This window comes from Notothenia rossii, assembly GCF_949606895.1.
Source record: "Notothenia rossii genome assembly, chromosome: 5".
In the NCBI taxonomy this organism is placed as follows: domain Eukaryota; kingdom Metazoa; phylum Chordata; class Actinopteri; order Perciformes; family Nototheniidae; genus Notothenia; species Notothenia rossii.
Genome location: NC_136903.1, coordinates 84,852,833 through 84,879,832, shown reverse-complemented (window position 1 = coordinate 84,879,832; position 27,000 = coordinate 84,852,833). Strand labels below are relative to the sequence as shown.

Below are 27,000 nucleotides of genomic sequence, written 5' to 3'. Positions count from 1 at the left end.
CCCTGCCTTTCTCTTGTTGGCCTTTGCACTAGCTTGAACAGTTGGTTGCTGATTGGCCATGTGGCTTGGCTTGGTCTGAGCCACATTGTTTGTTTCCCCATTTACAGAGTCAGGGTTGTGTATGAACACCAGATTCTTTTAAAGAACACACACAGAACAGACAGCCATTTTGACGTGAAGAGATGTTGCTGAATTTTTTAGTATAAGTATAGCTGACTACAACTGTAATGTCAAAGTGGCACTTTTACGAATTGTTAAGGCAAAGGTATTCAGGCTGGGTTTCGGCGGTTCATGACGGTAATACCGCCAGCGAAAAATAGGCTTATTTGAATGCAAGCGCTGAATGTGTCAGAAAGACCTCAAATTATTGTCATTTGAGCTGCTGCCGAGTAGAGTATTGCTTCACTGGTTCCATTGGCTTTTTCATTTCTATGAAGCCAGATTCTACTGGAACAGAATCCAACCGCGCCGCCACTCATGTGAGCGCCTGCCATCATCGCATAGAAATGGAAATAATTAGCATGCCGCTTACAAAAAAAAAGGTCTGTTCAGATGGCCAATCTCACAGATTGCTTCGCCCCCCCCTCTCCAAACTTGACACAGCTCTCGAGCTATGGTTATTCATGTTTCCTCTAATGAGGATGCCATATAACACATGCAGTAAACAGACGCAAATTGCACACACTCTCTGCGTCACGATCAACCAGTGTCCGCTGTCGCATCTCTCTATGTGGTTTGAAGTCCACACAAACGGAAGATAGGACGGAGTAAATACATGTTAGTTGGGCAGTTCACCCCAAAACTTGAAAAGGACATAGTGGGGGAAGTGCGCTCGTTTGTTTGTGAGATTGACAGATTGTTTGTCTTTTGCTGGCTGTTTCTTCAACTACTTTAATCGGAAAAGCGTCCGTTTGCTCCGGTCAAACGGCCGCACTGATGGCAGAACAAATGAAAGAGAAAGGGGAGAGTTACAACGAGCCTGCTTTGCCTGAGCTGCTTTTCTGAGTTTAATATATAATGTGGCATCAAGAGGGCTCATTGGTTGTTTATAAGAGATGGGGGGAAAGAGTTGGGTAACTATGTTGCTATTCTTTGGCCAAAAAGACACACGTAAAGGATGCTCCATCCATGTTGCTTTTAGGGCAAACAATGCTGACCTCTAGTGGGGAAAGCAACAAAACACAGCAGCCTGATAAATCATTGGAAGCATCAACTTCCCTTGCTTTGTTTGGTACACCAAATTGTACTTTAAAAAGTGTTACATAGTGATGTCACTATGCTTCAGAAGTAAACAAAGGAGCTGTTTCAGGCATGTTTTAAAAACATAAATGAAAAACGTATCAATGAATCTTTGATAATGTAACCAAATAATACAATCTGTGTATTTTAAAATGTACTAAGGGCTTTTATCTCAGTGACCTACATTATTATTATTATCTTATTTTCCTTTCATAGTTTAAGTTGTACACCCTCCTCTGATACCTATAATACAAAACAAACATTTAGAAATAAACTTGGGGGACATAGAGCAAAACATATTTCAAAATCAAACAGCACAGTTTGCATACCACACTTGAAGTCCACAGAATGAGCAGGAATCTATAAACAAATAAATATTTTTAATTTATTACACTATCTCAAAGACATTTCTGTCTGAAATACAACAACAGGGTGACGTCAGATTGCCTTCAGGATATTGTGTCTAACATTGTGATCCATAATATACAGAACAATAATTACATTGCAAGACAATTAATAGCGTGTGAATGTCATACCTAAACAAATATACACGAATGGGCTCTGTAACAGTACACTATGTTGTAAAGAAAGCTACTGAATTACATAAATGCTCTGCTTTATGTAACATCTTTCTTCAATACCGTAGTCAACACTGTTGGACATTGAAGAACTGGCTTTGCATGTATAATATCCATACTGTGTGAGGATGAAAGAAACAGATATATGGAAAAGATCCCTGCTGTGCGGAAACACATCTGTGCTGGGGAAGGTTTGAGTCTTTTTAAACCAAGCCTGTTCTTTTTTCCATGTTTACTTCAATTAATGTGAACAAACTCAGTTTTTTGAACCCTTGTTAGTTAGCTAACTAACTAACCAACTAATTAGCCTCTTATGGATACATCGTGTTATTTTCTCTAGCTAACAAGGTAGTACCACAAAACTGGTTCGATGTATCGTAACGGACATATGTTATCTGAAGGGAAACTAAATGTTTTTCAAATTATTTTAAAGCTGGGCATACACTGTACAGGCAGCTGTGGCTCAAGAGGTAGATGGTCGTCCTCCAGTGGGTTGTTTGATCCCCAAGGACACTTCAACGTGTCGAAGTGTCCTTGGGGAAGATACTGAGCCCCAAATTGCTGGATGAGTCTAGGTGTGGCACTCAGCAAGGCAGCCTACGCCTCTGTATGACTGTGTTGGAATCGGTGAATGATGAGTTGTATATTTAAAAGCAATTTGACTGGCAGTAAAGACAGAAAAAGTGAATAATATTTGCATAATAAAGTGCAAAACACATTTTTAGACATGCAACACCAATTTTAAAGTAGGACCGAATGAAGGTTTGTTGGGTGGTGTTGGCTAAGCTGTGTTCAGGGATAAGCGAGGACCGACGGTGGCGCAATAATGCTGTTTTTCGTAGCTCCAAACCAGACAGTGTATATCCAGCTTAAAATGAGAGTGGAAGTTCAAACGTTACTTATCTATGGAGGCAACGTGACAGCCCTCGAATACTGCTGCCCTGAAAGCATCTTAACACCACTTCCACGCACATTATAGTAGGCAGCACCTCTGTTTCCAACGCTTACTAGTAGGAGATACTGTTGCGACCTAATTGAATTTTTTTGCATCCTCGCTGTGAGCACCAATACCAGTTTAAAGTGGAGAGAGGAAGAGGAGTGGATCAGGAGGAGATGGAGCCTGAGTCTTCACCATCCGTGGAGTTGTTCTCGTCCGCAGACTCTGTGAGGGCCGGGTAGGGCCTCGGCTGGTCCAGGTTCACGTAGGTGACGTTCAGACTGATGTAGTGTTCTCCCTCCATGCCGGTCAGGATGGTGGCGACGGCCAACAGCAACGTAGAAAAGTTCGGCCTCAACTCCGGATCAGGGTCCCAGCACTGGAGCATAATGCTATACCTGGAAACAACAGAGAAAGAGGCTGAGTAAGGGACAGCTCAGTCCACCACACAATACAATCTGCCCATATTACAATTTGAACAATCTGTGATTTGTTTATTATGTTACATTGATAAAGATACATTTTTACAAACCATTTTTGTTTTTAAATATGGCTATTTTTAAATCCTGAAATTCCAGATTTACTGACTTTTTTAAAACATTGTGTTTGTTTCCAAGCATTCAAAAGCAGGAGCTTCAAGGCCAGGCAACCAGGAAGTAGATCTCGCGCAATAAAGAGTTTCAGATTACACACACTTTTTTACACTTCTTTTCTTTGGATTAAACAAACAACATAACAGTGTTATCTATTGAGTGTAGAGGATCTGGTTGGTGGATTTTGTTAGCTTGTGCAAATGATAGCTAGCTATAAACAGCAGGCTACAGCTAGGCTAATCTAGCCTTCTGTTAGCTGTAGTTTATTTACTCTACAAACATGAAAGCTGTTTCAATCTTCCTTGAAAGCAACTATCCCTCTAATGTTCTATGTTCTTCCACATTGATCCCTGGAAGACACCTTTTTGAATGAGTACAGGGGAATAGCTGATTTATTCTCTATCAATCTTTAAGTTTGTGGGCAACAGCTTACAGTCCAATGGATTTCTCATTAAAGCGTCTTCTTTCTAGTCAGAACAGTGTGTGTATATGTGGTTCTGTGACGGACAAAGTGTTTTGTAGACATACATTAACTCCCAAACTGCATTGCGTAACTGTTGAAATAACATAGTGGAGAAATGACAGGTTTTACTGAGTGACTGTTAAAACATCTTGTTGTTACTACGTGGACTTTGTTCTTCCGTCTTCTAGTAAATCGGTGTTATTATTATAGTAGTGTTCATACTGAACTACCCCCTCCATTATGTGGCGCTTAACTTTGGATTTATGCAAACTAAGCAACCGCAACTAATTTACAGCTATTCTATGGATTTATGCAACAAAGCCAGCAACGCAATGCTCCTACTTACAAAGGGTCAGGGCAGTACTGAGGCTGGGGGAGCCTCCGGCCCTTCAGCAGGTAATGTGTTATGTCATAAGGGTCCACCTCTGGGTAGGGGCTCGCTCCTCTGGTCAGCATCTCCCACATCAGCACACCAAAGGACCACTGCGTCAGGAGAGGCAAACGTTACTAGTACCAGTACACATGTGCATAAATTAACTTTGATTCAGTCTTGTGTTTTTGCAGAAATGTAAAGAAAATGTTAGAAATCTATAAACAACTTTTAAAGGAACCCTTATGGATTGATTTGTCTCTCACTCTAAAACTGTACAGCTTTGTACACATACATAGGAGGAAGGTCAGGTGGTGGAAGAGGAAAATTATTGTGAAACAGCCTGCAACTATATCGTTTTGTGCTTTAAAGCTACCAGGAAGTGACATTACATGCTAAATTATCATATTGCATACGATAGCACTCTATTAGTACACTATTGTTCATATTATTATGGTTGAAATATGTATTCATTTCATTTAATGGTTTATTTGGCAGGGACAATGCACAGTAATGAACACTTAAAACATTAAAATGTATCAAGCGTAAAAGTGCCAGATTTAGCTTTGAGCTCATTTCCATCCGCAGTCCCTCACATCAGAAATATTACTCTTCAATTATTATCTGTTTTGTTACAGTTTTGACTTTTTAGTTTGGTTGTTATGTTAGTTTGCTGGTTTTATTTAAGTTTCAGCCACCACACTCACTGAGCTGAATAGTTTGGTTGGATGGTATTTTAATCTACTACAATATTTAAATCATGTTCTGGTTATTTCATTCCAGAAGACTAGACTCCATGTGGCAAACAAACTGATTGTGAAACATTTGTGGCACAGTGCCATCTGCTGGAGTATCAAGTCTGCTCAATAAGTTGTGATTGAATGTCAAGAGAACCAATGGCTGTGTCACACTGTGTCCAGGCAATATCGTTCAATGTCGCTCCTCTTTACCCACCACGTCGGACTTGGAGGTGAATTTCTGCGTCTGCAGACTCTCGATGGCCATCCACTTGACGGGCAGCTTGGCCTTCCTGTGGTCCTGAACGCTGTAATACTCTTTATCAAAAACATCTCTGGCCATGCCAAAGTCTGCCACCTTCACTGTGTATGACTCGTCCAGCCTGAAGGCAGAGAAAGTATAATTATAGTTTGTTGTACTGCAATGCAACAAGCTGAAACATCTCCCCACGCTGAATAAAAGGGTTATTCAGGCCCTAATGGCCGTAGATCAATAGCTGCTTTCTCTGCACATCGTTACGACTCACATGCAGTTGCGTGCAGCGAGATCTCTGTGAACAAACTTCTTCTGAGCCAAATACTCCATCCCCTTCGCGACCTGCAGCCCGAAGCCAATCAGATCCTTTACGGTGGGATTCTAAAGAAATCCCACAAACAAATGACAAAACACAATTTAAAACCGTTGAAAATGTACATTGTTTGACAGATGGGTGTTCATACATTCAAAAGGATTAATTTGCACTGTTTTAATGTAGGATTCTCACCCTCTTCTCGCAGCGGATGAAGTGCCGCAGGTCCCCGTGTTTCATGTACGGCAGCACCACCAGAGGGAGGCCTTCCTGCGGCAGGAGTATGCCCAGCAGGGAGAGCACGTTGCTGTGGTGGAAACCCTTCATTATGATACCCTCCTTCAGAAACTGCTCCACCTCCTCCACATCTGTTATTCCTGGTGACACACAGACATACATACATAACCATTATGTGCTCAAAGGTAAAGAAGGGAGGTACTGAATCGCAGTTTTAAGAAGCTGCTATTAAGGGGAAACAAGTATTTAAAAGTTTCCTTAAATAATATATGAAAATATGGAATGAGGCATCGTCTTATTAACTTCTGGAACAGAAATCTGAACAATTAGAATTAGAATTAAAGAAGTTCAAAGAAGGCGTTTACCCTTTCTATCATAACAACCTTAAAAAATATATTTTCACAATGTTTATAGGATGTTCTATAACTCAGGCTGTGAAGGATACATGAAAAACACCCTCTGTGAAAAACCTTAGGAATATAGATAAGAAGTACCCTGTTGGTGTATGCACGCTTCTGAAGGATTTGTTTTGCATACACTACAGGTGAGAAGGGTCAAACAACCGTACTCATATATCATCATGAAATATCCCAAATCTATTACTTTCATTAAGAAAGTGATTAACTATAGTTCAGTCAGACAACTCACGTGTTTCTTTAACATGTTTATTAGAAGCAGCATATAGTTGAGTTTGGCGTCTAGGCTCGGGCCTCATTACTCCACAGATATACATAGCACGATGAGTGATGATTAAATAACTAACCCCCCGAGCCTACAGGTGGAAGCTGGGGTGGAAGCTGGGGTGGTGGTGGGGCAGACAAACAGCATCGACGTGGAAGTAGCTGCAGCAAAAGCAGCAGCAAGCAAAGCATAGAGATAGATCTGGCAGGTTAAATAGAGCGGCTAATTAAGGAGACTCTGTTTGGTTGGTTGTAGAGTGGCAAGGGGCGTTATGTATGAATGAAGCATAAGTGCTCGAGTTGACTCCCTGAACTAGCTCGCAAGCTTCGCCCCATTTATCTGACTTTTATCTGTTTCAATCGGCAAATGAGGCAATATCAACTTTTGGTGAATTTAAGAGAAATGTACAGACCCAAATAGACACAATTTAATAAAAGAAACACCTTAATGTGTTCTCTTGCATGTTTTCTTCCTACTTCTCTGAGTGGAGAAATTGACTACAGAGTAGGAAAATCGTTTTGCCTGTCCGGCCTTAATAATAGACTTCATGCTGCATAGAAATATAGTCGCTATATAGAAGTTACTCACTATTCAGGGACTTGACAGCACAGTGGATTTCTCTGTTGTTTTGGTCCGTGAAGTAGCCGTGATAGACCGTCCCAAAATGACCTAGAGGGGGAAGAAATACAGAATTACTGTTGTTTCTCTCTCACTAAGCGTACACAAAGCTCCATAACAAGTGTCTCTTGTTTCAGATGAAGGCGGTGGGGTTCCTCACCCTTCCCTATGATCCGGTGGTGTTGCACAACGAGCATCTCAGCGGGAATAAGAACATCCTTCACCTCCTCCAGCAGCTCGGGCCGGAAACTGGAGATAGAGATCTTCTCTGAGGGCATGAGGGGGGTGAGGAAGGGATCGAGGCCCGATGCAGCGTAGCTCAGGAACCCCCCCTGACCCAACAGAGGGGTTGGAGGGCTCAGGGACGCTACTGAGAAAGACCAGAGAGAGGGGTTTCATTATCTTTTGAAAAATGTGAAACTGAATCTGCCTTTCTTCCAGCAAAAGACATATACAAGTGCATACCCCATGGAAACAAAAGTACAAAAATTAAATAAATAATCACGTTGATGTAGTTAACAAACATTATTATAGTAAAGCAAGTTAGTATACATATGCTACACAAAAGCATACAAATGTGATTAGTAAAATAAAGCTATTTTTACTGGGTATTTCCAAAAGTCAGATGTTCTATATTATGCAAATATATTAGGTATTTTCTTAGCCTTGGAAAATAAAATACGAAGATTTCATATTTAAGGACATCCTGATAGTTTCGCTAAAAATGATTTCTGGTAATGTGCACAGAAAGTCTTGGGCAGTCCAACTAGCAATGGGACACTGTGCCCTTATCATTATTGCAATTCACACAATGGTCTGGATTCCTGGCCTCAAAATAGTGTAATAGAGACTGTAGAGGGGTGTATTCATGACAGTGATAGAGGTACAGTAATGCTGAGGTCTTATTTGAAAGGATAATACATTATACAGTATAGATAGTCACCTCTCCTGTAGTCCCCGATGGGCGACATCTCCAGGTTATTACTCCCAGAGCGGTTAGCGCTGTGGTTCAAACGGCTCTCTACCATGGAGGCTGAAAAACGTTTCACAACTCTTTTTAATCATCAACCCCAGAAGAAGAACATCCCACGCAACACCAGGGATGTTCTATTTGAAAGACTCGTGTAATTCATCCCAAATGCCCAAGCACAGCCGCTACCAGTCAGACGTAACGGAGAGGAGCCCACCTTTCTTCTTCTTCCTCAAGTGCTTCATGACAACGAAGGCAAGCACCGCCCCGGCCACCAGAGCCGCCAGGATCCCCAGAACAATGCCCACCATGTAGTGGTTGCTGACCCTCATCACCGTACCGACGTTATGCACCTGCCCGTTGATGGAGATCTGAAAAACATTCATCATTCATCATCAAACACAAAGATTATGAAATGAATACATGTCAAATGTTTTGGCTTTTGATGCATGCCGACAGGTCAAAGGGTCCGAATGTTCTGGATTTATGCAAAGAATGTAACAAATGTGAGTGGTTGAAGTGAATGGAGCTTGTTCCCTTTTTGCATAACGGGCCTGAGAGGGAAAAGATCAAAGGAATTGTGTTTAGCTGTTTTCTGTTCAAGCTGTTTTTCTCTCCTCGGTTTATGACAACATGGAAAAGAAAAGCTCAGCTAGAATAATCTTTAAAATATCCTTTATTTAATCTTTCACGTGGAGAAAACTGTTTTTGTAAGCTTAACCCTCCTGTTGTCTTCGGGTCAAATTCGACGATTGACTACTTTTATCAATCATAAGTTTTTTGTTTTACATTCAATTCTTTATGATATCCTTCACAGTAGACATTTGAACATATACAATTGCTGATCACCACTTTCATTGCATTTTGGATGATTTAGTCAACTTTGTAACACCCATGGTGTTCCCGGTCATAAAGAAAAGGAATTAGTAACCATCCGGATCAGATAAAACACACTCACACACACACACACACACACACACACACACACACACACACACACACACACACACACACACACATACTCTAGATGTGTACCCCCCCCTTATGTGCCCATCCCCCCACATGGATCACACCTGGCACACGCAATACATGTTCAGTGTCTATTCTTTGTATATTTACTGCAGTTGTTCATGTATATCAGTAGTCTGATACAATATTTACAGTTTGAATGGGTGTTCAATGGAATTTGGTGATGATTAATGTTTTTTGTGTTAATGTTATAGCAGTTAAGGGGGGGGGGGGGAACGAAGACAATAGGAGGGTTAAAGCAATTGCCATGATCCTTTTTTTTTAGGTTTCTTCTTTATTTTGTAAAAAAACTGATTAAATAAAGTTATAGCAAGTGAAGTTGTAATGTTGTTGTTGTGTAGCACTTATTTTTGCCACAGGAGACTGCCAGATGTTCTACATAGGACTAAAGGAATTCATGTTTTCTTCCGGGTGAGTCTAATTTCCGCATGCACGCTAAATACAAGCTACCAGACGTAACTTATTTTTCCAACTGTTTCACAGATGTAACTAGTGAGGGGACTTCCTGGAGCCCCCTGTTGCATGCTCGTTTTACGAAAGACAGTCAGTTAATCATCAGTTCAACTTCCCGCCTGATTTACCCTCACTGGCTGTCCTTCACTGAGGATGGTCATGTTCTTGGGGATCCTGCAGGTGATCTCATTATCCAGGACTTTAGCATCACAATCTACGCCTGCCACCGTCATGATGATGGTCATACAGGAGCTCACCAGATTCAGCTTCTGATGCTGTGCAAAGAGAAAAGACAATTTGAATAAATATATAACTTATTTTGTCAGAAATTCAAAACATAACACCGTCAGAGCTTTCTCTTACATGTAGTGACACTTCGTCAAAGCCAGGGTACAAATTCAGCACGTGTCCCTCTGTTTCAAAAGGTATGGGCTCTCCGTACGGATGATAGGAAAACTCTTTGTTCCAGAGTCCCAGTGCTCCGTCCATGTCGAAGGAAAGCTCTCCTTCCTCCGTCTCATCCCTCAGGAACACGGGGGAGACGCACTCCATCCTCGTGGCCAAGGACTTACCTATGCACTCCTGAAATAAAACAATGTGTTCGTACTTTAATGCCAGGTACGCAGATTCAAATACAACTTTGTTTGTTAATATAATGAACATTGTACTCTTGTCACAGGTTTCAAGTTCCCATCATTGGGTTTGAAGCGGATGATGGTGCGGTAAACAGAGTCCAGGTTCTCCCCCCAGATCACAATCTTTGACCCCCTGCAATTCAGATACATGTCAGAGGGAGTCCTTATCATCAGAAGTGGAAGAAGTACTCAGATTATTTGCTTAAGTAAAAGTAGCAATACTGAAGTGTAAAAAAGTATTTGGTATATATACCAAAAGTAAACGTTCTTGTTGTGCATAATGGCCTATTTCAGCAACCTATATTTTAACATATTACATTTGAAAGATGAGTATGTGTGCATCGATATGTTTGTCAATTTAATGTTTCACTTGGTAAATGTGTTTTTTAAAATCACATTATACATTTTTAGCAATTATTAGCAAAATGTACATAAAAATACTCAAGTAAAGTACAAGTACCTAACTTTTCAATTAAGTACAGTACTTGAGTAAATGTACTTTGTAACATTTTCACCACTGATTTTCACCTCTAGGGGGAAATGTGTTTCCTGTTAAATTTGTGATATGAAAAGAAGAAAAAAGATGGAGGTCTCAGTGGCGTACCTGTCGAAGCTACAGTCAGGCAGCACGGCTGTAATGATTGGGTTTTCTTTGTAGTAAAACACCTTTGTGGTGAGGATAGGAGACTTGTCGATGAAAACACTCAGAGGGACGTCCCTCACCTCTGAGATGGGCTGGGACAGACAGATGATGGAGGACACGTTGCTTTTGGGCTTTGTGACTCTGTGGAGAGACGGAGGTACGGGAATTACTGTACATGCCATAGCAAGTAAGTATGCCATAAATCAATATATTTTGCAGGTTCAAAAAGTACAAAATACTTTAGTTCTGAGTCAGTCTTTGGATGCCAAGACCTGTCGCGTCACTCTGTATTTTCCCAAACCATAATTACAGTACACAGAAGTTGAGGCTAGTGTAATGGAAACAGATGATAAATAGGTATTTCCAAACCTCTTTATAGGACAGGGAACATCATTGAGAGTGACTCTCCTCGTCTTCCCAGCATCCAAGTGAAGTCCAGTCACTGTGATGAGCGTACCCCCAACACGAGGCCCATAGTTGGGCTGGATATCTGTGATGTTGGGAGTCTGACAGGACAGTAAATGAAAGTTATTTGGCAAAGAAATGTCTTTGAAAAGTAGTAGCAGATTAGATTGTTTGAAAATGTAAAGCTTGTATGATGTAATCAATAACAGCAAGAATTACCACAAATATGAATCCTGGCATTTCTGCCTTCCCGTCAATAGAGTAGCGTCCCTCCACCTTGCCCTCATGCACCTCCACTGTAATGTTAACGGGTCTGGAGAGCTCAGCGGCCCCAGAGCGAATCTTACACACCAAGCTGAAGAGCAGCGCCACAAAACACGAGTGTCAGGGACAAATGCAGTCACTGCAATACCAGCTTTCAAGTTAAAGAAATCCCCTGACTCTTTTGAATGCCTTTATAGAATTAGCTTATTGTGTAAAGAACATTATTATTTATTTGTAAGACTTTTTAACAGCACTAGCTGCGTAACTTCACTAAATGTGTGTTATGTGTTGTGTGTGTTAGCAAATGTTAGCATACTAAAATTCTAAACTAAGAAGGTAAACTTCGATAAAAAACACTACCTGATAAAAATCTGCATTTTAGCATTACCCTTGTGACTATTATAATACCATGCTGCTGTTAGCTTCTTGCTACAGCAGTGTCTTTAGACTTGGAATGATGAAGTCGTTTTGTATCGCCTGACATCGCCAAACACAATCCTAAATGCCAGTTTGTCCAGAACCCCTTCATTTTCGAAAAAAAAACATATGAAGTAGCACTGACCAGAGTTTTGCTGTTTTTGCCATAAAAAATGTTTAGCCTAAAGTTGTTATTTTTTATTAATGTTTTATTTGCTCTGGCAGATGCATTTGCTATTTGGTCATCATCTCAAAAGCACCCCATGTTAGATGAATGTGAGTCAGATGTTGTAGAGTTTCATCCTAGTCTCTACACAAACATACTTAATTGACTAAAACCTAGTCTGAAAAAGTTGTGCTCTGTTTTTCTCCCTTTCACAGAAAGCTTCCAGGAAAGAAATAATAACCAGATGTTTCTTTTTATTCTTTTACAGCGCTAGAAAATCCTGAGGGTACAATTTTACAACATCTACAACACACTGTTCTTGGAACCAAAACAAAAACACTCACTGCGTGTTATTGCTTTTCACTGCAAGCACAGTGCAAGCCGTCTGCCCCAGTCGGACCTGGTGGGTTCTGGATGTGATGGCGGGTCTTAAAGGCGACTGAAACTCCCATCCACACACCGTGAACTCTGTTTGACCATCGGGAGGAGCAGTCCGTGGAGAGAACTGCGTCAATAAAGCAGAATCTATAGTGCCATCTTTAATTGAAAATGTTTTTATTAGTCGCACAAAGAGACGTTTTTCCCTTGGATTAGGAAACAAACCTCACCCCAGTGATCCCCGGCAGGCAGGACCCGTTCCTCCACTGACTTTGACACTCGCTCTCCCAGGAGCAAACTCCAGAGCACCAGCCACAGCCCATGAACTTAGGGGCTGTCAGGCAGATCGCACAGGTCAGGAAGTGTTGACAACCTGGTCCTCTCTGGGGCACCTGGATCATCTGAAACAGAGAGATTTTTAAACGGTAAAATATTCAGGTCATGTTTTTGGTTCCATTTATTATTTCGTTTCTCTGTTGGTTGGCTCTACTGGCAGGATTTGCATGAAACTCGGTGGAAGCTGTAGCATGGGACAAAGAAGACCCCATTACATTTTAGAGTGGATCTGCATTGCAGTGCTTGGCTTTTAAAAAGTAAAACAATACTGGGCTTCCCTTAGGCAAGGCAAGTCTATTTATATAGCACCTTTCAGCACGCGACAATTCAAAGTGTTTTACAAAATAAAATAAAAGACATTTAAGAATAAATACAGTAAAAACACATTATATAATGGCATTTTACAACAGGCATTTCAAAGGCAAATATAATAATAATAATAAGTTATACAATACATGAATAAAAAGCAAACTGCAGTGCGAATATGAGCAGTTCAATTAAAAGCAGTTCAATTAAAAGCAGCGGCAAAAATATATGTTTTTAGTCTGGATTTGAAAATATTAAGAGTTTCTGCGGACGTGCATGATTCAGGCAGTTTGTTCCAGATTGTCGGGGCATAAAAGCTAAACGCTGCTTTTCCATGTTTTGTTCTTACTATCGGAACCGAGAGCAGACCCGTCCCAGAAGACCTGAGACACCTTGATGGTTCATAATTATGCAGGAGATCGTTGATATACTTTGGTCCTAAACCATTTAGTGATTGAAAAACTAGCAATAGAACTTTAAAATAAATTCTTTGGTCGACTGGAAGCCAGTGTAAAGACTTCACAACCGAACTGATGTGATCCACTCTTTTCGTGTCAGTGAGAACTCGAGCAGCAGCGTTCTGAATCAGCTGCAGCTTTCTGAAGGATTTTCTTGTGAGCCCTGTGAATACACTATTGCAGTAGTCAAGTCTACTGAAGATGAAAGCATGGACAAGCTTTTCTAAGTCCTGTTGAGACATTAGTTTTTTAATCCTAGATATGTTCTTCAGGTGATAGCATGCAGATTTAATAACTATTGAAAAGTGACTGTTAAAATGCAGGTCTGAGTCCATCACTACACCTACATTTCTAGCTTTATGAGTTACTTTGTAGTCTGCCAACTGAGGCTCTGTGATTACTTTTAATCGGTCCTTCTTTGCTCCAAAAACAATGGCGCCAGGCTGTTCACCAGTCATATTCAATACGTAGCTCTTAGTGCTACTGTACACGACCTTAGTGATTACTGATCCAGTTCTAGCTTCTCCTTGCAAAGTCATATCGAGTTTATTGATTTGCTTTAGTCCTTTAGTCCTTCTCAGGGTCACAGGGGATGCAAAATATCCCAGCATGCACTGGGAAGAACGCAGGAAAACAAAGTGGACAGGTCTCCAGAGCATCATAGGGTCAATATCAGGCAATCTCTCACACTCCCAACTCATTTGTTATTGTAATGTAACTCGACCTGCATGTCTCTGTTCTGTGGGAAGAAATGTGACCCCTAGAGCCTAGAAGAAAGTGATACCTACTAAGCCATTGTACACATTTTTTATTTATTTAAATAAGATTGCTCTTGTACCTTGTCTCCAACCACAAAGAGAAGATACTCTGATGAGTAAACGGCGGCAATCGAAGACACCCTCTGGTTCTCTACCAAAGAGTAATTGGCAAAGATAATTGGGCTGGATCGTGTCAATACAAGCTGCCGGAAAAAACACAGCATACCATGGTTCAGTGAAGATAAATAACAAGAATGACTAATAAAAAAATATGTAATTGTTCATGCAGTATACCTGCAGCAGGCGTCCAGTAGAGGTGCCGATATGAGCCACGGTCTTGTTCTCTATGGTTGTGACCAGCAGAGATGTGAGCAGGACGTCCGTTAGCTGCCTGTTGAAGAGGTCCACTCTGTAGTAGGGCTTTGACACCATGGTAGGGTGGTCTCTGCATGTGGCGTTGTTCTCCATGCTCTAGAACCAAGGCCACAGGAAGCAGAGGGAAAGGAAATCAGAAGATGACGAAGATACTCAACACATGTTACAACACAACAGTAACATGTTTGAACTAGGTTGAAAGTAGAGTGTTTCCCACAGAATTAGATTCTATTTGTGGCGGCACCCCCACCCCACCCCCACCCCGGCAAGAAAAGCCAAGGGCCCCTTAACCTATTCGGGTGGCCCACGCATCCACCCCCCCCCCCTCAAATAAGAAAATACATGTGAGTTCATGGCTACTGTAGACCACGTTCTTGTTGCTCTGTGTTGCGTTGTTAATGAGTGAGACACACCGGAGTTGAGGATCTGTGGGGTTTATTCTCCCAGAAATATCATTTACAATTTAGGCATTTAGCAGACGCCTTATTCCAAAGCGACTTACAATGACCAATCACAGGGACATTCTCCCTGGAGTAACTGAGGGCTGAGTGCCTTGCTCAAGAGCACACTAGTAGTGGTGTTCCAGCCGGGATTTAAACTTGCAACCTTCCGATCATCAGCCCACCTCACTATCCATTAGACCACCAAAATAAATAAAAAATATGAGATCCATTTGTGGCGGACGATATTTATTTGTGGCGGCCCGCCACAAATAAATCAATGAATGGGAAACACTGAGCTTTGTAAAGTGGAGTAGTTCATTAAATGGCAGACAATGTTGTAAACAGCTTCTCATTTAAGGCCAATTCCTTATTTTCTGTTTTATATAATATAAAACTGAATATCTTTGGACTGAAAAATCGTTTTTGCACTGTTTTCTGAGAGAGAACAAACAAAGATTTGACACTAAGGTCTAAACCAGACCGCTGGCTTTTAGAAAACAAAAAAAGCAAAAAGAAGAGGTCTGACCTCACTTGATTTCAGATTTAGCCATGTTTAAATTCAAATTATAATTCATATTAAGCATTACAATGTATTATTAACTTGAAATCAGTTCTAAAACAAAACAATCAGAACTCAATGTTAAGCCAAGGAAAAAACATTCCCAATGCAAGGCTCCTTATTTCCAAAGCTTTCAACTGCATTACATATCACTGGGGCCCCCTTGTTCAACAAAAACACAACAAAGCTGCCCTCTTAGATGCCCATAAGGTAGAGAAGGGGAAAAAGGCCCTCTATGGTGCCTTTCATTAACGCAGTGCCATATAAGCTGCCCTGCTTGCTAGAAAACATTCTTTGGCTGGTGTCCAACCACATGCAGCTGGAGCACTTTATTTTATTGTTCCCCAATGTCGCTTAAATGGCCTAAGCCTGCCACCCATGCTCAGTTGTCATGGAGATGGGCCTGTTGGAACAAGCTAATAATTTGACCTGGATATTGACAGCTCAGATTATGTGTGCAAAAATGTAATTCTCAGAAGATCACATTTGAGTTTTTTTAAATGTATCGCTGAAGTAAGAGAGGCCCAGCTGTTAGCTTGTAAGGATGTGCTATGAGCTGCACTGGTCACCAGGTTAATCATGATAAATAATGTCCCTGGCACATCAGAAGCACAAGGTAAATCTGCCACGATAACATCATTTCATAATTTAAGAGGCCGTGATAAATGGTTATGTGCGGAATTACTGACAGAAAGATTGCCTGGTGGCTTTAAATGCAGAGCAGGGCGGATCACTGTTTTGATTGAAAGGGAGTCAGTAAACACTGGGTATTAGCCTCAGGACAAAATATTGAAAAAACGTTCTAATTGTTTTCCTGGCATCTAAAAGGGAAACAGGAAACTGGGAAATAAGCATATTTCGACTTAAGTGAATGCAAAAATAAATGTTGGAGGACATGAATCCTCCCGTGTCTCGTGATGTAAGCCGAGGGTTAAAGCACAAACAGCATTGCTTTTGACTGAGGTCATTCACCTCCAAACCCAAGAGGAGTGTAAAACTAAAGCATAGTATTTGTGAGGCACAAGATGACGTTGTTGGCACAAAAAGCTGCTTCGATCGGCTGAGAAATGGAAGAACCAGGATTTCAGATTTTTGGACAATCCCGCTGGCAGGAAGTTACTCAAAACTGTCAGGTGGAAAATGTACAAAAGAGAACAACTCCATTAAAATGTTTGTTTTTCAAGATTTCCATCTACTATGAATCCTTCAGTTAAAAAAAACAGTGATATTTTGTCAGCCTGCCTTAACCATGAACAACAGACAACATCTCAAGCTGCAACTCAGTTCTGGGAATGTCACTACATGTTCATTCTCAAACTGACAAGAAAGTATTTTGAGTTATTAGGGAATACAAAGTGGTACCACAAACTCCCACTCCTAGCCACCATGTAGATAATATAAGAAATAACATTATGAGAAATATGTATAGCATCTGGAAAAAAGAAAGCAGTTTTCCCACGAGAAATTACACAAGTAACCAATGCAGAGTCTAAATTGTATACCTAAATTCAAACTGTTGCCTTAAAAGGACATTGAATACACTCACACCATGCCGATTAACTGATACAACAGGAAGGAATGAGGCACACTTTTTAAGACAATTTAAAAAAAAAAGTTTTGCTCTTACTGTCTGACCTGAGAAATTCACTCAACTGATGCGGAAATCCAGTCATACAATGTCAACAACCCTCAGTCCCACTGACCCCTGTCTAATGTTCATTCCACCAGTGTGTAGGCTGACATTTTCCATACTTGTTCATCCAAAAAGCCATTTGTATCCATGTTTTCTTGGATTTAACAGCGAGTGCTCACTGAATGCTGATCAGTGGCGGTTCTAGACCAATTTGACTGGGGGGGCCAGGCTGGGGCCAGTTATTCTCTGAGGGGGGCTCAATAAATGCAGGACGAAAAAGACAAAGACAGTGTGAAGTAGTTGCGCATAAGAAAACAATTTGTTTCAGTAGTACACATATTTATTTCAGATACTTATAGTTACAGCTTTTACGCTCTAATGCAGTGGTTCTCAACTGGTCAGGCCTCGGGACCCACTTTTTTCCTTTGTCAATAAATCGTGACCAGACATTTTGAACCGCTCAAATCTATTCAACAAAAATGTAATATATACGCTTTTCAGCATACAATATGAATTCAAGTGAAGTACAATGCCTATATCCCTTATATCCTTTCACAGGACTAAAGTATGCTTTTGAAAAAGGTTTAATCTGATGATGGTCATCAAGTTTCTAGAATCAAAGCTGAACTCTATAACATAAAGAGGCACACTTGTCTTGTACTCAAATCCGCCACGTGTGAACAATTTGAAATGCTGAAAACCTAACCCCAGAAGGGGGTCTGGAGAAATAGTAACATTTAAACTACGCAATCTGGTACACTCTGAGAAGAAAATAAATACATCTATTACTACCCGACATATTAATAATATTTGATGCCATTATTTGTTTTTCACTTTGTTCGGAAAGCTTGCTGAAAGATATAACGCCTGATGAAGAGGATGTGGATCAAGTCAGTTCAAAGAGGAGTAATACACATGTTTGGATTGCCTCACACCTTCTGTATCGGATGATCGCAAAGCTCTCATGTCAGTTCATGACTGCAATTAAACAAAAGAATTTGTTACTGTTTAAATTTTGGGGAAATATGTGGTTTGGTGTTTTGCCAAGAGTTTGATGAATACATTCATATCTGTCATGTCCGCTTGGTAAATATGAAGCTAGTGCTAGCAGGCAGCTAGCCTAGCTTAGCACATAGGCAGAAAGCAGGGTGAAACAGTTATCCTGGCTCTATCCCAGGCAAAAATATTCAACATACCAACACTTCTAATTATCATCATGTTATGTCTTGATTTTTTAAAGTCAGTCTTTGCAGGTTGTGTGGCAACTTCATGAACAAGACACCACCCTTAAACCACAAATTGTATTTTTAACACCTCTGTTTTTGTTTGGATTAAATTAAATTAAAAATTAGTGAGATTGAGATGAAAACATGGCAGATATTTGTTTGTATTTTTACACAGAGCTAGCATAAAGTAGCTGTTTCCCTTGTCTCCAGTCTTTATGCTAAGCTAAGCTAGCAGCCTTCTGCTTTAAGTGTCATAGTTCTCTAACACACAGGTATATGAGAGTCTTATCATTTGACACAATAACCACAAAAAGCTGGAGCTGTGACGCTGTAAAACCTTTTTGTTTCATTTCATTACTCATGTTTGGTTGAAACTACAGAAGCACAGTCATCTTGCTCCTGCCAGTGGTGTAGAGCAATGTTTACAGTATTTCATAAACTAAAATATGTTTCTACATAATAATCTGGAAAACACACTTGAGGGTTTTAGCCTTGTCACTATCATTGTTGATCAAAACCATAACATCAGAGAAACTCATACTTAGTTATTTTATTCATTTGGATTTCATATTTTATTTCTTCATATTCAAACAAGCTGTCATGGAGTCTCTTCTACACTCCCAATGTGTAAATGCCTTGGGTTAATGTTGGTATGTATGTGGAGAGGATGGTTCACATTCCTTTCACTCATTTGATCGACACTTTTATTAGCCATGTGAACATGTGATGGTTGAGAAATGCTTGGTTATTTGTGTTCAGTGTTTCTGCTCTCACATGTCTTTCTTTTCGGGGACTTTAATTCCGTGGCAACTTTAGGATTTAAGGACTTTTTTTGTCTTTTGTCAAAGTAAAATAGTACTATCTGCAAATTAGGGAAGATTGATGCCACAGAAATCAAGGCCATCACCAAGGCCATTATTTGATACGCACTACCAACCATTGTCGATTACAACACAAGCAAATTATAGTTTTCAATGATTTCCTCCAGTCATAACAAACGAAGTAACCTTACTATCTTTTCAATATGTACACGCATGTTAAGAAAACAGGTAATATATGGCTCACGTGGTTTTGAACAGGACCTGCCAAGATTTTTCACCCGGAGTCAGCAAATAGTTTTCCATTTGAATGAGTTCAGTTCACCCGGATACCTCAGATGTTTTCTATTTTGAGTGAGTTCTATAAAAGTGATTGATGTATTGGATGATCTTATCTAGTAGACTCCACATGCCAGCCCTTGACAAATCTACGGAAGAGGATTAGGGCCACATGATTTTTTATTTTGTTCTGAGAAAAAAATCTGAATTCTGACTTTTTCCTCAGAACAATTTTATTTATTTATTTTGGCAGAAAAAAGTCAGAATCTTTTAGAAAATGTACAACAGTCAATAGACACCTACAGCTAGGACTGTAATAGTTTTTGGAAGGTTTGGGAACTATTCTAAAAAGTCCGAATCTTTTTTCTCCCCAAAAAAATATTTTATTTTTGTTCTGAGATTAAAGTCAGAATTCTGACTTTTTTCTCAGAACAAAAAAAAACCATTTTCTTCAAATCCTGCCAAAAAAAATTATAATGTGGCCCTAATCCTCTTCCGTACAAATCAGACACGCACACAACTGAATTTACCTTTGATCTACACCTGTCTGTACCTGTCGGTATACAGTAGTACAACATTGCTTTGTCTGTATGGTTACCCTCAATTTGTAAATCCCTTGCAAGATGTTTATGGTAAGACATTGACCTTGACTGTTCATGGTTGAGATAGGTGGTTGGGCAGCAAGTCTTTCTGATTCTAGAGTGACCATCTTAGCTTTGAATAAAATCAAAAGTAGACCAAATCACCTAGAAATTGGTGTGTGTTAGCAGACTGATGGGCTCACCTCATGTGGACAGCTCTCACAGGACTGGAAATGGCAGAGCCCTCTAGAGAGCTGCTCTGGTCCAGACTTACAGCAGTCATCAACCCCATCTGCGATCGCTTTGTTCACGTTGTCCATTGGGAAGGCGCACAGGGCAGAGTCTTGCTCCGTGACCCCGTTGTCATCAGTAACAGCAAAAACTCCATAGAGGATGTCATCCTCCTCCTCCGCCCCTAACTCCTCTGCCAGCTCCCTGCCTGCCTTGCTAAAATGGGCTGCCTGGACCACGTTGTAAACCACATCCTTATAGGGTTCACTGGCTACGTTCCTGCGTCTGCGTTTCGGTTCAAACCGACACTCCAGGATCACCTCACGATACCTCTTCATCTCCCATTCATTCCTTGGGAGTCTGCCCAAACGAGTCTGAAATGGAGAGGATTCCTGATCTGGACTCTCTCTCTGAACTGAGACGAAGTAGACAAACTCCTGAGTGAAAAAGCTGTAGACATATTCAATATTGTATGTCCTCCGCAAACCTGGAAGGACAGTCAGGCTCCGCACATCCTTGTAGAAACCATCTTCTGTGGCCAGTGGTCGACGCACCGATATAGACTTCCTTCCGTAACGCTGCGTCACACTGTCGTTGACTGTGGCGGCAACAAAGAAGTAGACAGCCTGACCCTCTTCCACCATGGTGACTTTGGTACCGAGAGGACTAGCCACACAGTCAGGACAGTTGGCGGCAGGGTTTGTAACCTTTCTGAACAAACACTTTGAAAGAGAAGGAGGCTCTCCATTTGAGTTAAGTTGGTGGAAATGGCATACACCATACTGAGAACTTCCACAAGAGTATAAATACATAAAGAGGGTATCCAACAGCAAGACCTGATTGTTTGTGTCCTCCAGGAAGTTTGGATCCTTGTCAATGTCGCACATATCGCATACCCGACACTCTGGGCTTCCCACTGGCCCAGTGTGGAGCTCCCACGCCTTCTCCAAGCTTCTGTTGACGGCTTCAATCACATTCTTAGAGGCGACATACACCTCCTGGTAATACGAGTTGTTGACTATGTTCTGGATAGGACCCTTAGCCTGGAAGAACGGCATGGTGTACACAACGGAGAAGTTGACAGGGTTGGGGTAAAGTGAGGGACAGTTGGCCAAGGCAAAGGCCAGCAGAGTTTGGATACAGACACATGTCCCCCACTGTGTTGTCCAGTGCACCATCTCCGCTGAGAGGGGTGGGGGCAACAGCACAGACAACGTGGGGTTACCTCCAGGTCTGATGTTGGGACAAGGGCATCCTTAATACACGCCGCTGATACCTGAAAAAAAATAAGTCATTTAGAAATATCTTGAGCCTGAAAACTCATAACAATAAAAGTACATTACCTCAGCTTGATTGTTTTTATTTGTCAGCAATATTACAGAAAAACTACTGGCAACATTGTCATGAATCTTGCTGTAGGGGTGTAGCATGGGCCATGGAGGAACCCACACAATGTTATAGTGTCATCAGAACCATTTGGTGGATGCAGCTATTTTTATTTTTTTCAACCTCTGTCCCAAGTGCCCTTCTAGTTAGTTAGTCATTGCCCTCAAACACATCTCCCCGTTTTCCAAAGGAATTAACCGGTTATTCTGAACTGGTTTATTTTACATTACATTACATGTCACTTGTTAGATGCTTTTATCCAAAGCAACTTACATACTCAATACTGTGGGCAATCCCCACAGGAGCAATTTGGGGGGAAATGTCTTGCCCAGGGACACAACGACATGCTGACTGCAGTGGGGTTTGAACCGGCTCCTGTACCCCTGATCCGAACGCCAAAGCAATAGTCCACTGCGCCACACGCCTCTCACTTTTAATGCAGAAAAATGAAACATCTTTTTCAGAACTCATCTACTTAATCTGTTGTCTTAAGCTACATTAAAGCTGGTTTAAAAAATTTAAATGTGTCAGAAAAATGTTTACTTCTCAAGAGAGGATTCGGAATATATCTTGAAAGACTTCTATACAATTTTAGGTCATAAATGAAAAGAGAAGTAGGGTCATTTTCTCATAGCCTACTATACAATCTAAGGTAATAAATCAAAAGAGAAGAATAAAGCCTTTGTCATAGACTTCTATGGAGGTAATAAATCAAGATAGAATTGGGAACATGTTCTCTAAAACTTCTATACAATCGGAGGTTGTAAGTCATGAGAGAAGTAGGATCATTTTGTCCTAGACTTATCAACAATCTGAGTTTTTATTATTTGATAGACTCTATCTATCTATCTATCTATAGCAAGGGAAGTAGAAACATTGTCTTATTGACTTCTTTACAATCTGAGGTAATTAATCGAAAGAGAGTAACCACAGTGGCCTGACAGAAAAAAGAGTGTTTTATCAAATCAAATCAAGTTTTATTTATATAGCACATATAAAAGCGATTTTTGGTCAAGCCAAAGTGCTGGACGTGTAATAAAAACACATTACTACAATCACAATAAAAGACAATAATTTACAACAGAAATATAAAAAACAAAAACACAGGGAATAGTCAGGTGTCACATTCCGCTCTGACTAGAAGACCAGGGAGAAGAAGTGAGTCTTTAGTGAGGATTTAAAAACCCCTAGGGTCTGGGCCGACCTCACATGGAGGGGCAGACTATTCCAGAGCCTGGGGCCAGCTGCTGCGAAGGCTCGGTGCCCTCGGGTTTTGAGCCTGGTCTTGGGCACTATCAGCAACAGCTGGTCAGCAGACCTTAAAGCTCTGGCTGGGGTGTAGTGATGGAGGAGTTCAGCTATATAAGCAGGAGCCAGCCCATTTAGGGCTTTGTGTTCAAATCAATTCAGAACCGAATTGGAAGCCAGTGTAGTGAGGCCAGAATTGGGGTGATGTGGTCACGCTTTTCGTGGCCAGTCAGGAGACGTGCAGCTGCGTTCTGCACCAGCTGCAGGCGTTTAATTGAGGCCTGGTCCATACCCACATACAGAGCATTGCAATGATCCAGTCTTGAGGTAACAAAGGCATTAATAACCCTTTCTAGGTCTTTAAAAGATAAATACGACTTGGTGTTGGCCAATAGTCTTATTTTAAAAAAAAAGCAGGATTTGACTCCGGTGCTGACTTGCTTGTGGAATTTAAAAGTGCTAGAGAAGGTCACTCCAAGGTTCATGACAGAGGGGAGGATGTTTTCATTGAGAGAGCCCAGAATATCAACCGGATAGGCTGGAGGTTGGGGACCAAAAAAGATGATCTCAGTCTTGCTCTTGTTGAGGTTAAGGAAGTTTTTGCTCAGGCAGGATTTTATCTCTATCAAGCAGTCCATCAACTGCTGTAGTGAGTGTTTGACATTTGCTTTGAGAGTCAGATAGATCTGTACATTGTCGGCGTAGAAGTGGAAGGGAATATTGTGTTTAGTGGGAATTGAACCTAGGGGCAGTATGTACAGTAAAAAGAGGATGGGGCCCAGGATAGAGCCTTGGGGAACCCCACAGGTAAGAGGGGCTTTAGCAGAGGAGAAGGCACCTAGCTGCACTGAGAAGCTACGGTCTGTCAGGTAGGACCTGAACCATGCAAGGGCAGAGCCTGTGATGCCTGCGGACTGTTCAAGCCGTGACAACAGGATGCTATGGTCCACATTGTCAAAGGCAGCTGTCAGGTCTAACAGCACCAGGACAGCTGGGCTACCTGAGTCGGCGGCTAGGTGCAGATCATTAAAAACTCTTAAAAGGGCTGTTTCAGTACTGTGTCATCATGTACTGTTTTATGATGATGCTACCGTGGATATTTTTGACTAATGACATTTTGAACCAATATAACTGTATGTACTGCACTGAAACAGATCTACGGTGACAAATACCCTCATCTCGGTCGAGCCAGATGAAGATGAGAGTACACGTGGTCATAAATATAAAAGCTTCCTCTGACTCACCTCAAACACTTAGAGGGACTGTTTACATAATAAAACAGAGTGCTGTGTTTTGGTCGTGCTCAGTATAGTAGACAATGCATTCAAACTATTTGTATCGTGACTTCCTGCACAAGTCATTCAGTCTAGTCCTGTTTCTTCTGGTTAATCCAACATCCGTTTCTTCCATTGTGAGTCATGCTCTTTTATGCAAGAGATCTGAAAGTAATTTTTTTTGTTTAAAGTAAATAAACAATTTTTCAGTGGTTCGTCTTTATCCGTCTTCAAACAACCAACCAAATGGAACCGTGTTTCAAACTCTGAGCCCTGTCTTCATCCTGAGCAGCCGTTGTTCGGTGGATCATTAACTAGACACATCAGATTTAGGCTGTTTTCAAGAACCTGGCCTCTCTGCTTTGCATTCCTGTCACAATCAATACGTGCCTCTCAGGGGGAACGATGTGCACGGACTGATGATCATAAGACTACGTGTGCCTTTTTAAGCCTCAGGTGCAAGAGCAACGGTGCGCTTGCTCGTGCCAGAGAATTTCCTCAACGATTATTTTTATATTTAGCAGCAGAGAAACTTTAATCCGTCCAATATTATTTCAAGAAAATATCCGTTTTTTCCGGGTTTAAGCACTTGTGTGGAAAGTTTCAGATCAAGTATGGCATCCTCACATCAATAATTCATAGATTCCCACTAAAGTTGTGTTACATTTTAACATTTGCTGGTCCAAGTGAAAGGTTAAGGTTAGAAGACATGGGTATACATAGTAATGACACTGATTGACTTTCTTCATGTTCATGGTTAATAAAGCAAATGGTTGAAATTGAGTTTCCATTCATTGTACTAAAGGTGCTATTTACAGGCTGGTCAGCATGCAGGATTTGTACCAGTGTAATCCATCACAGGGGAGTTAGGGATTCACAATATGGATTTTTTGTATGGATTGGCAGATAACCAATTATTGCCAGTTAACCCAAAATGTCACATTATGGTCAATTAAGGTTGCAGGATTTTGATTAACAGTTAATATGTTGATTTTATTCTTCAACATTTCTGACTAGTGAATTTGTATTCTTAGCATCCAAATAGATTGACATATTTGATTTATCTTTTTTATTATCGTTTGATTACAACAGCCACCTGTGAGGCTATGGGATGCGAACATTGTATTGGCTGCATTGTGCAACAGCTTTAATGAATCAGTGCCGGACACTTTGGTGGCAGTTCATTAGACTAATAGAGAGCATCTCTGTTTCATCGATCACAACACAGATATCCACAGGGATTTGCGAAGGCAATCTGCTGTACAAACAGTCTATGGTCAAAAACGAATTGTTCCCAAAGGACATTAAGTATTGATTCAGCGGCAGGACATGCATCCTAAACAAAACCCAACAGTGTGGGGCGACAACAGTTATAAAACATTAATATAAGGATGGTTTATTTTTGTTTATTCTTCAAAATTGATGGAACATGAATCGAGGAAGTCACTTGGTGACCCAAATCAATTCTAACAATTTCACAGAAGCAGCATCATGTTTGTAAGGCCTTTTCTTGTCCTAATTGATCTTATCTCTTTGAGTATGCCCTTGTTTCCTATATCCTGTTCAGTGAAATCATGCCAGTAGATTCTGTCTCTATTCCAAATATCAAAATGCTTCCAACAACGGCACCAAATAAGGCAACACCTCTCTCTGTGAATGGTTATCGCAGCACATCTTTTTCAGTTGTCATCACATAAAAACAACTTGCCAGTTTCAACAAAAGCAACTTGCACTACCAAAAAAACTCTTTAAAATAAAACTCTTAAAATGGGTTTAAAATTAGAGGTCCAATATGGTTACACTTTTTTTAAACAATATGACATGTGTAATGCTCCTGTTATAGCCTACTATGTTTCTGTACGGTTTTTCTGCTTGTTGGTTATAATATCTATATATTTGCTATAATATCTGAACATGCGCGTTTGTTATTCTTTTAATAATGTTCAAGTTTCTTAAATACTATCCGTTTCATGCAGCTGTGAGTGTTGTGAAGATCTTACCTGTGCAGGTTAGACTCTGTCTACTTCAGGGGAGCACTCTGCCAGGTTCGCTCCTTGTCTTGACTTTAGTAAAAGCGCAGTGAGAATGGCTCTTTGCTCAGGTCATTTCAAGATTATTACACCTTTAGAAATAATCTTTGATCAAAATGAAACGCGGACAGTTCTCACAATGTGCTGTGACATGTAAAGTATGTTGGTTTCGGATTTAACTTCACTCCCATGTTGGGTAAGTCCTCTGAGCCTCAGCGCAGCTTCGGCTCCTCCCTCCTCACAGCAAACCCAATTAACCCTCATGTGTTGCTGTGCCCACCTTTTTTAATGGTGACGCTCGTGATGCCATCATGTAAGTAATTCGGTAAAATTAGAAAAAGATATTGATGTTTTCGAAAGGAAGGATCAATAACATTTAAAAAACCAAAACGTTGGAGAACTTACATTGCTCCCTGTCTGCAGCCGGAGGAGCGAGACTCCGCAGGGACCGTCTACAAAGTGCAACACCGAAAATATATAACAATACAAATATTCAATAACTTCCCCGTCAAAGAATAAAGTGCTACCATAATCACATTACACATTATTGATCTCCTGCCGATCAGAATACAACACTTGTTTTGAAGGAAAAGGCTTTTGCATAATTCTTTGATTTTTCATGAATGTTCCTACTATTTTTTTACTATATATATCTTTTTTTCATTGTGTTTTTCGAA

General features: G+C 40.7%; 1 protein-coding gene across 1 annotated transcript; it reads right to left on the bottom strand.

Annotated features, from left to right (window-relative positions):
* Positions 1-1,604: 1,604 nt before the first annotated feature.
* Positions 1,605-26,497, bottom strand: mst1rb (macrophage stimulating 1 receptor b). The gene is made up of 21 exons (XM_079683827.1): positions 26,294-26,497; positions 20,358-21,661; positions 14,535-14,711; positions 14,321-14,443; positions 12,613-12,783; positions 12,349-12,509; positions 11,377-11,512; positions 11,122-11,258; positions 10,714-10,893; positions 10,143-10,242; positions 9,838-10,056; positions 9,603-9,749; positions 8,210-8,363; positions 7,966-8,055; positions 7,183-7,392; positions 6,993-7,073; positions 5,682-5,863; positions 5,445-5,554; positions 5,135-5,300; positions 4,157-4,293; positions 1,605-3,152 (listed from the first exon to the last, which is right to left on the bottom strand). Exons 2-21 carry the CDS (start codon positions 21,561-21,563, stop codon positions 2,921-2,923), a joined length of 4,119 nt encoding a protein of 1,372 aa, XP_079539953.1. The 5' UTR covers positions 21,564-21,661; positions 26,294-26,497; the 3' UTR covers positions 1,605-2,920.
* Between the last annotated feature and the right edge of the window lie 503 nt (positions 26,498-27,000).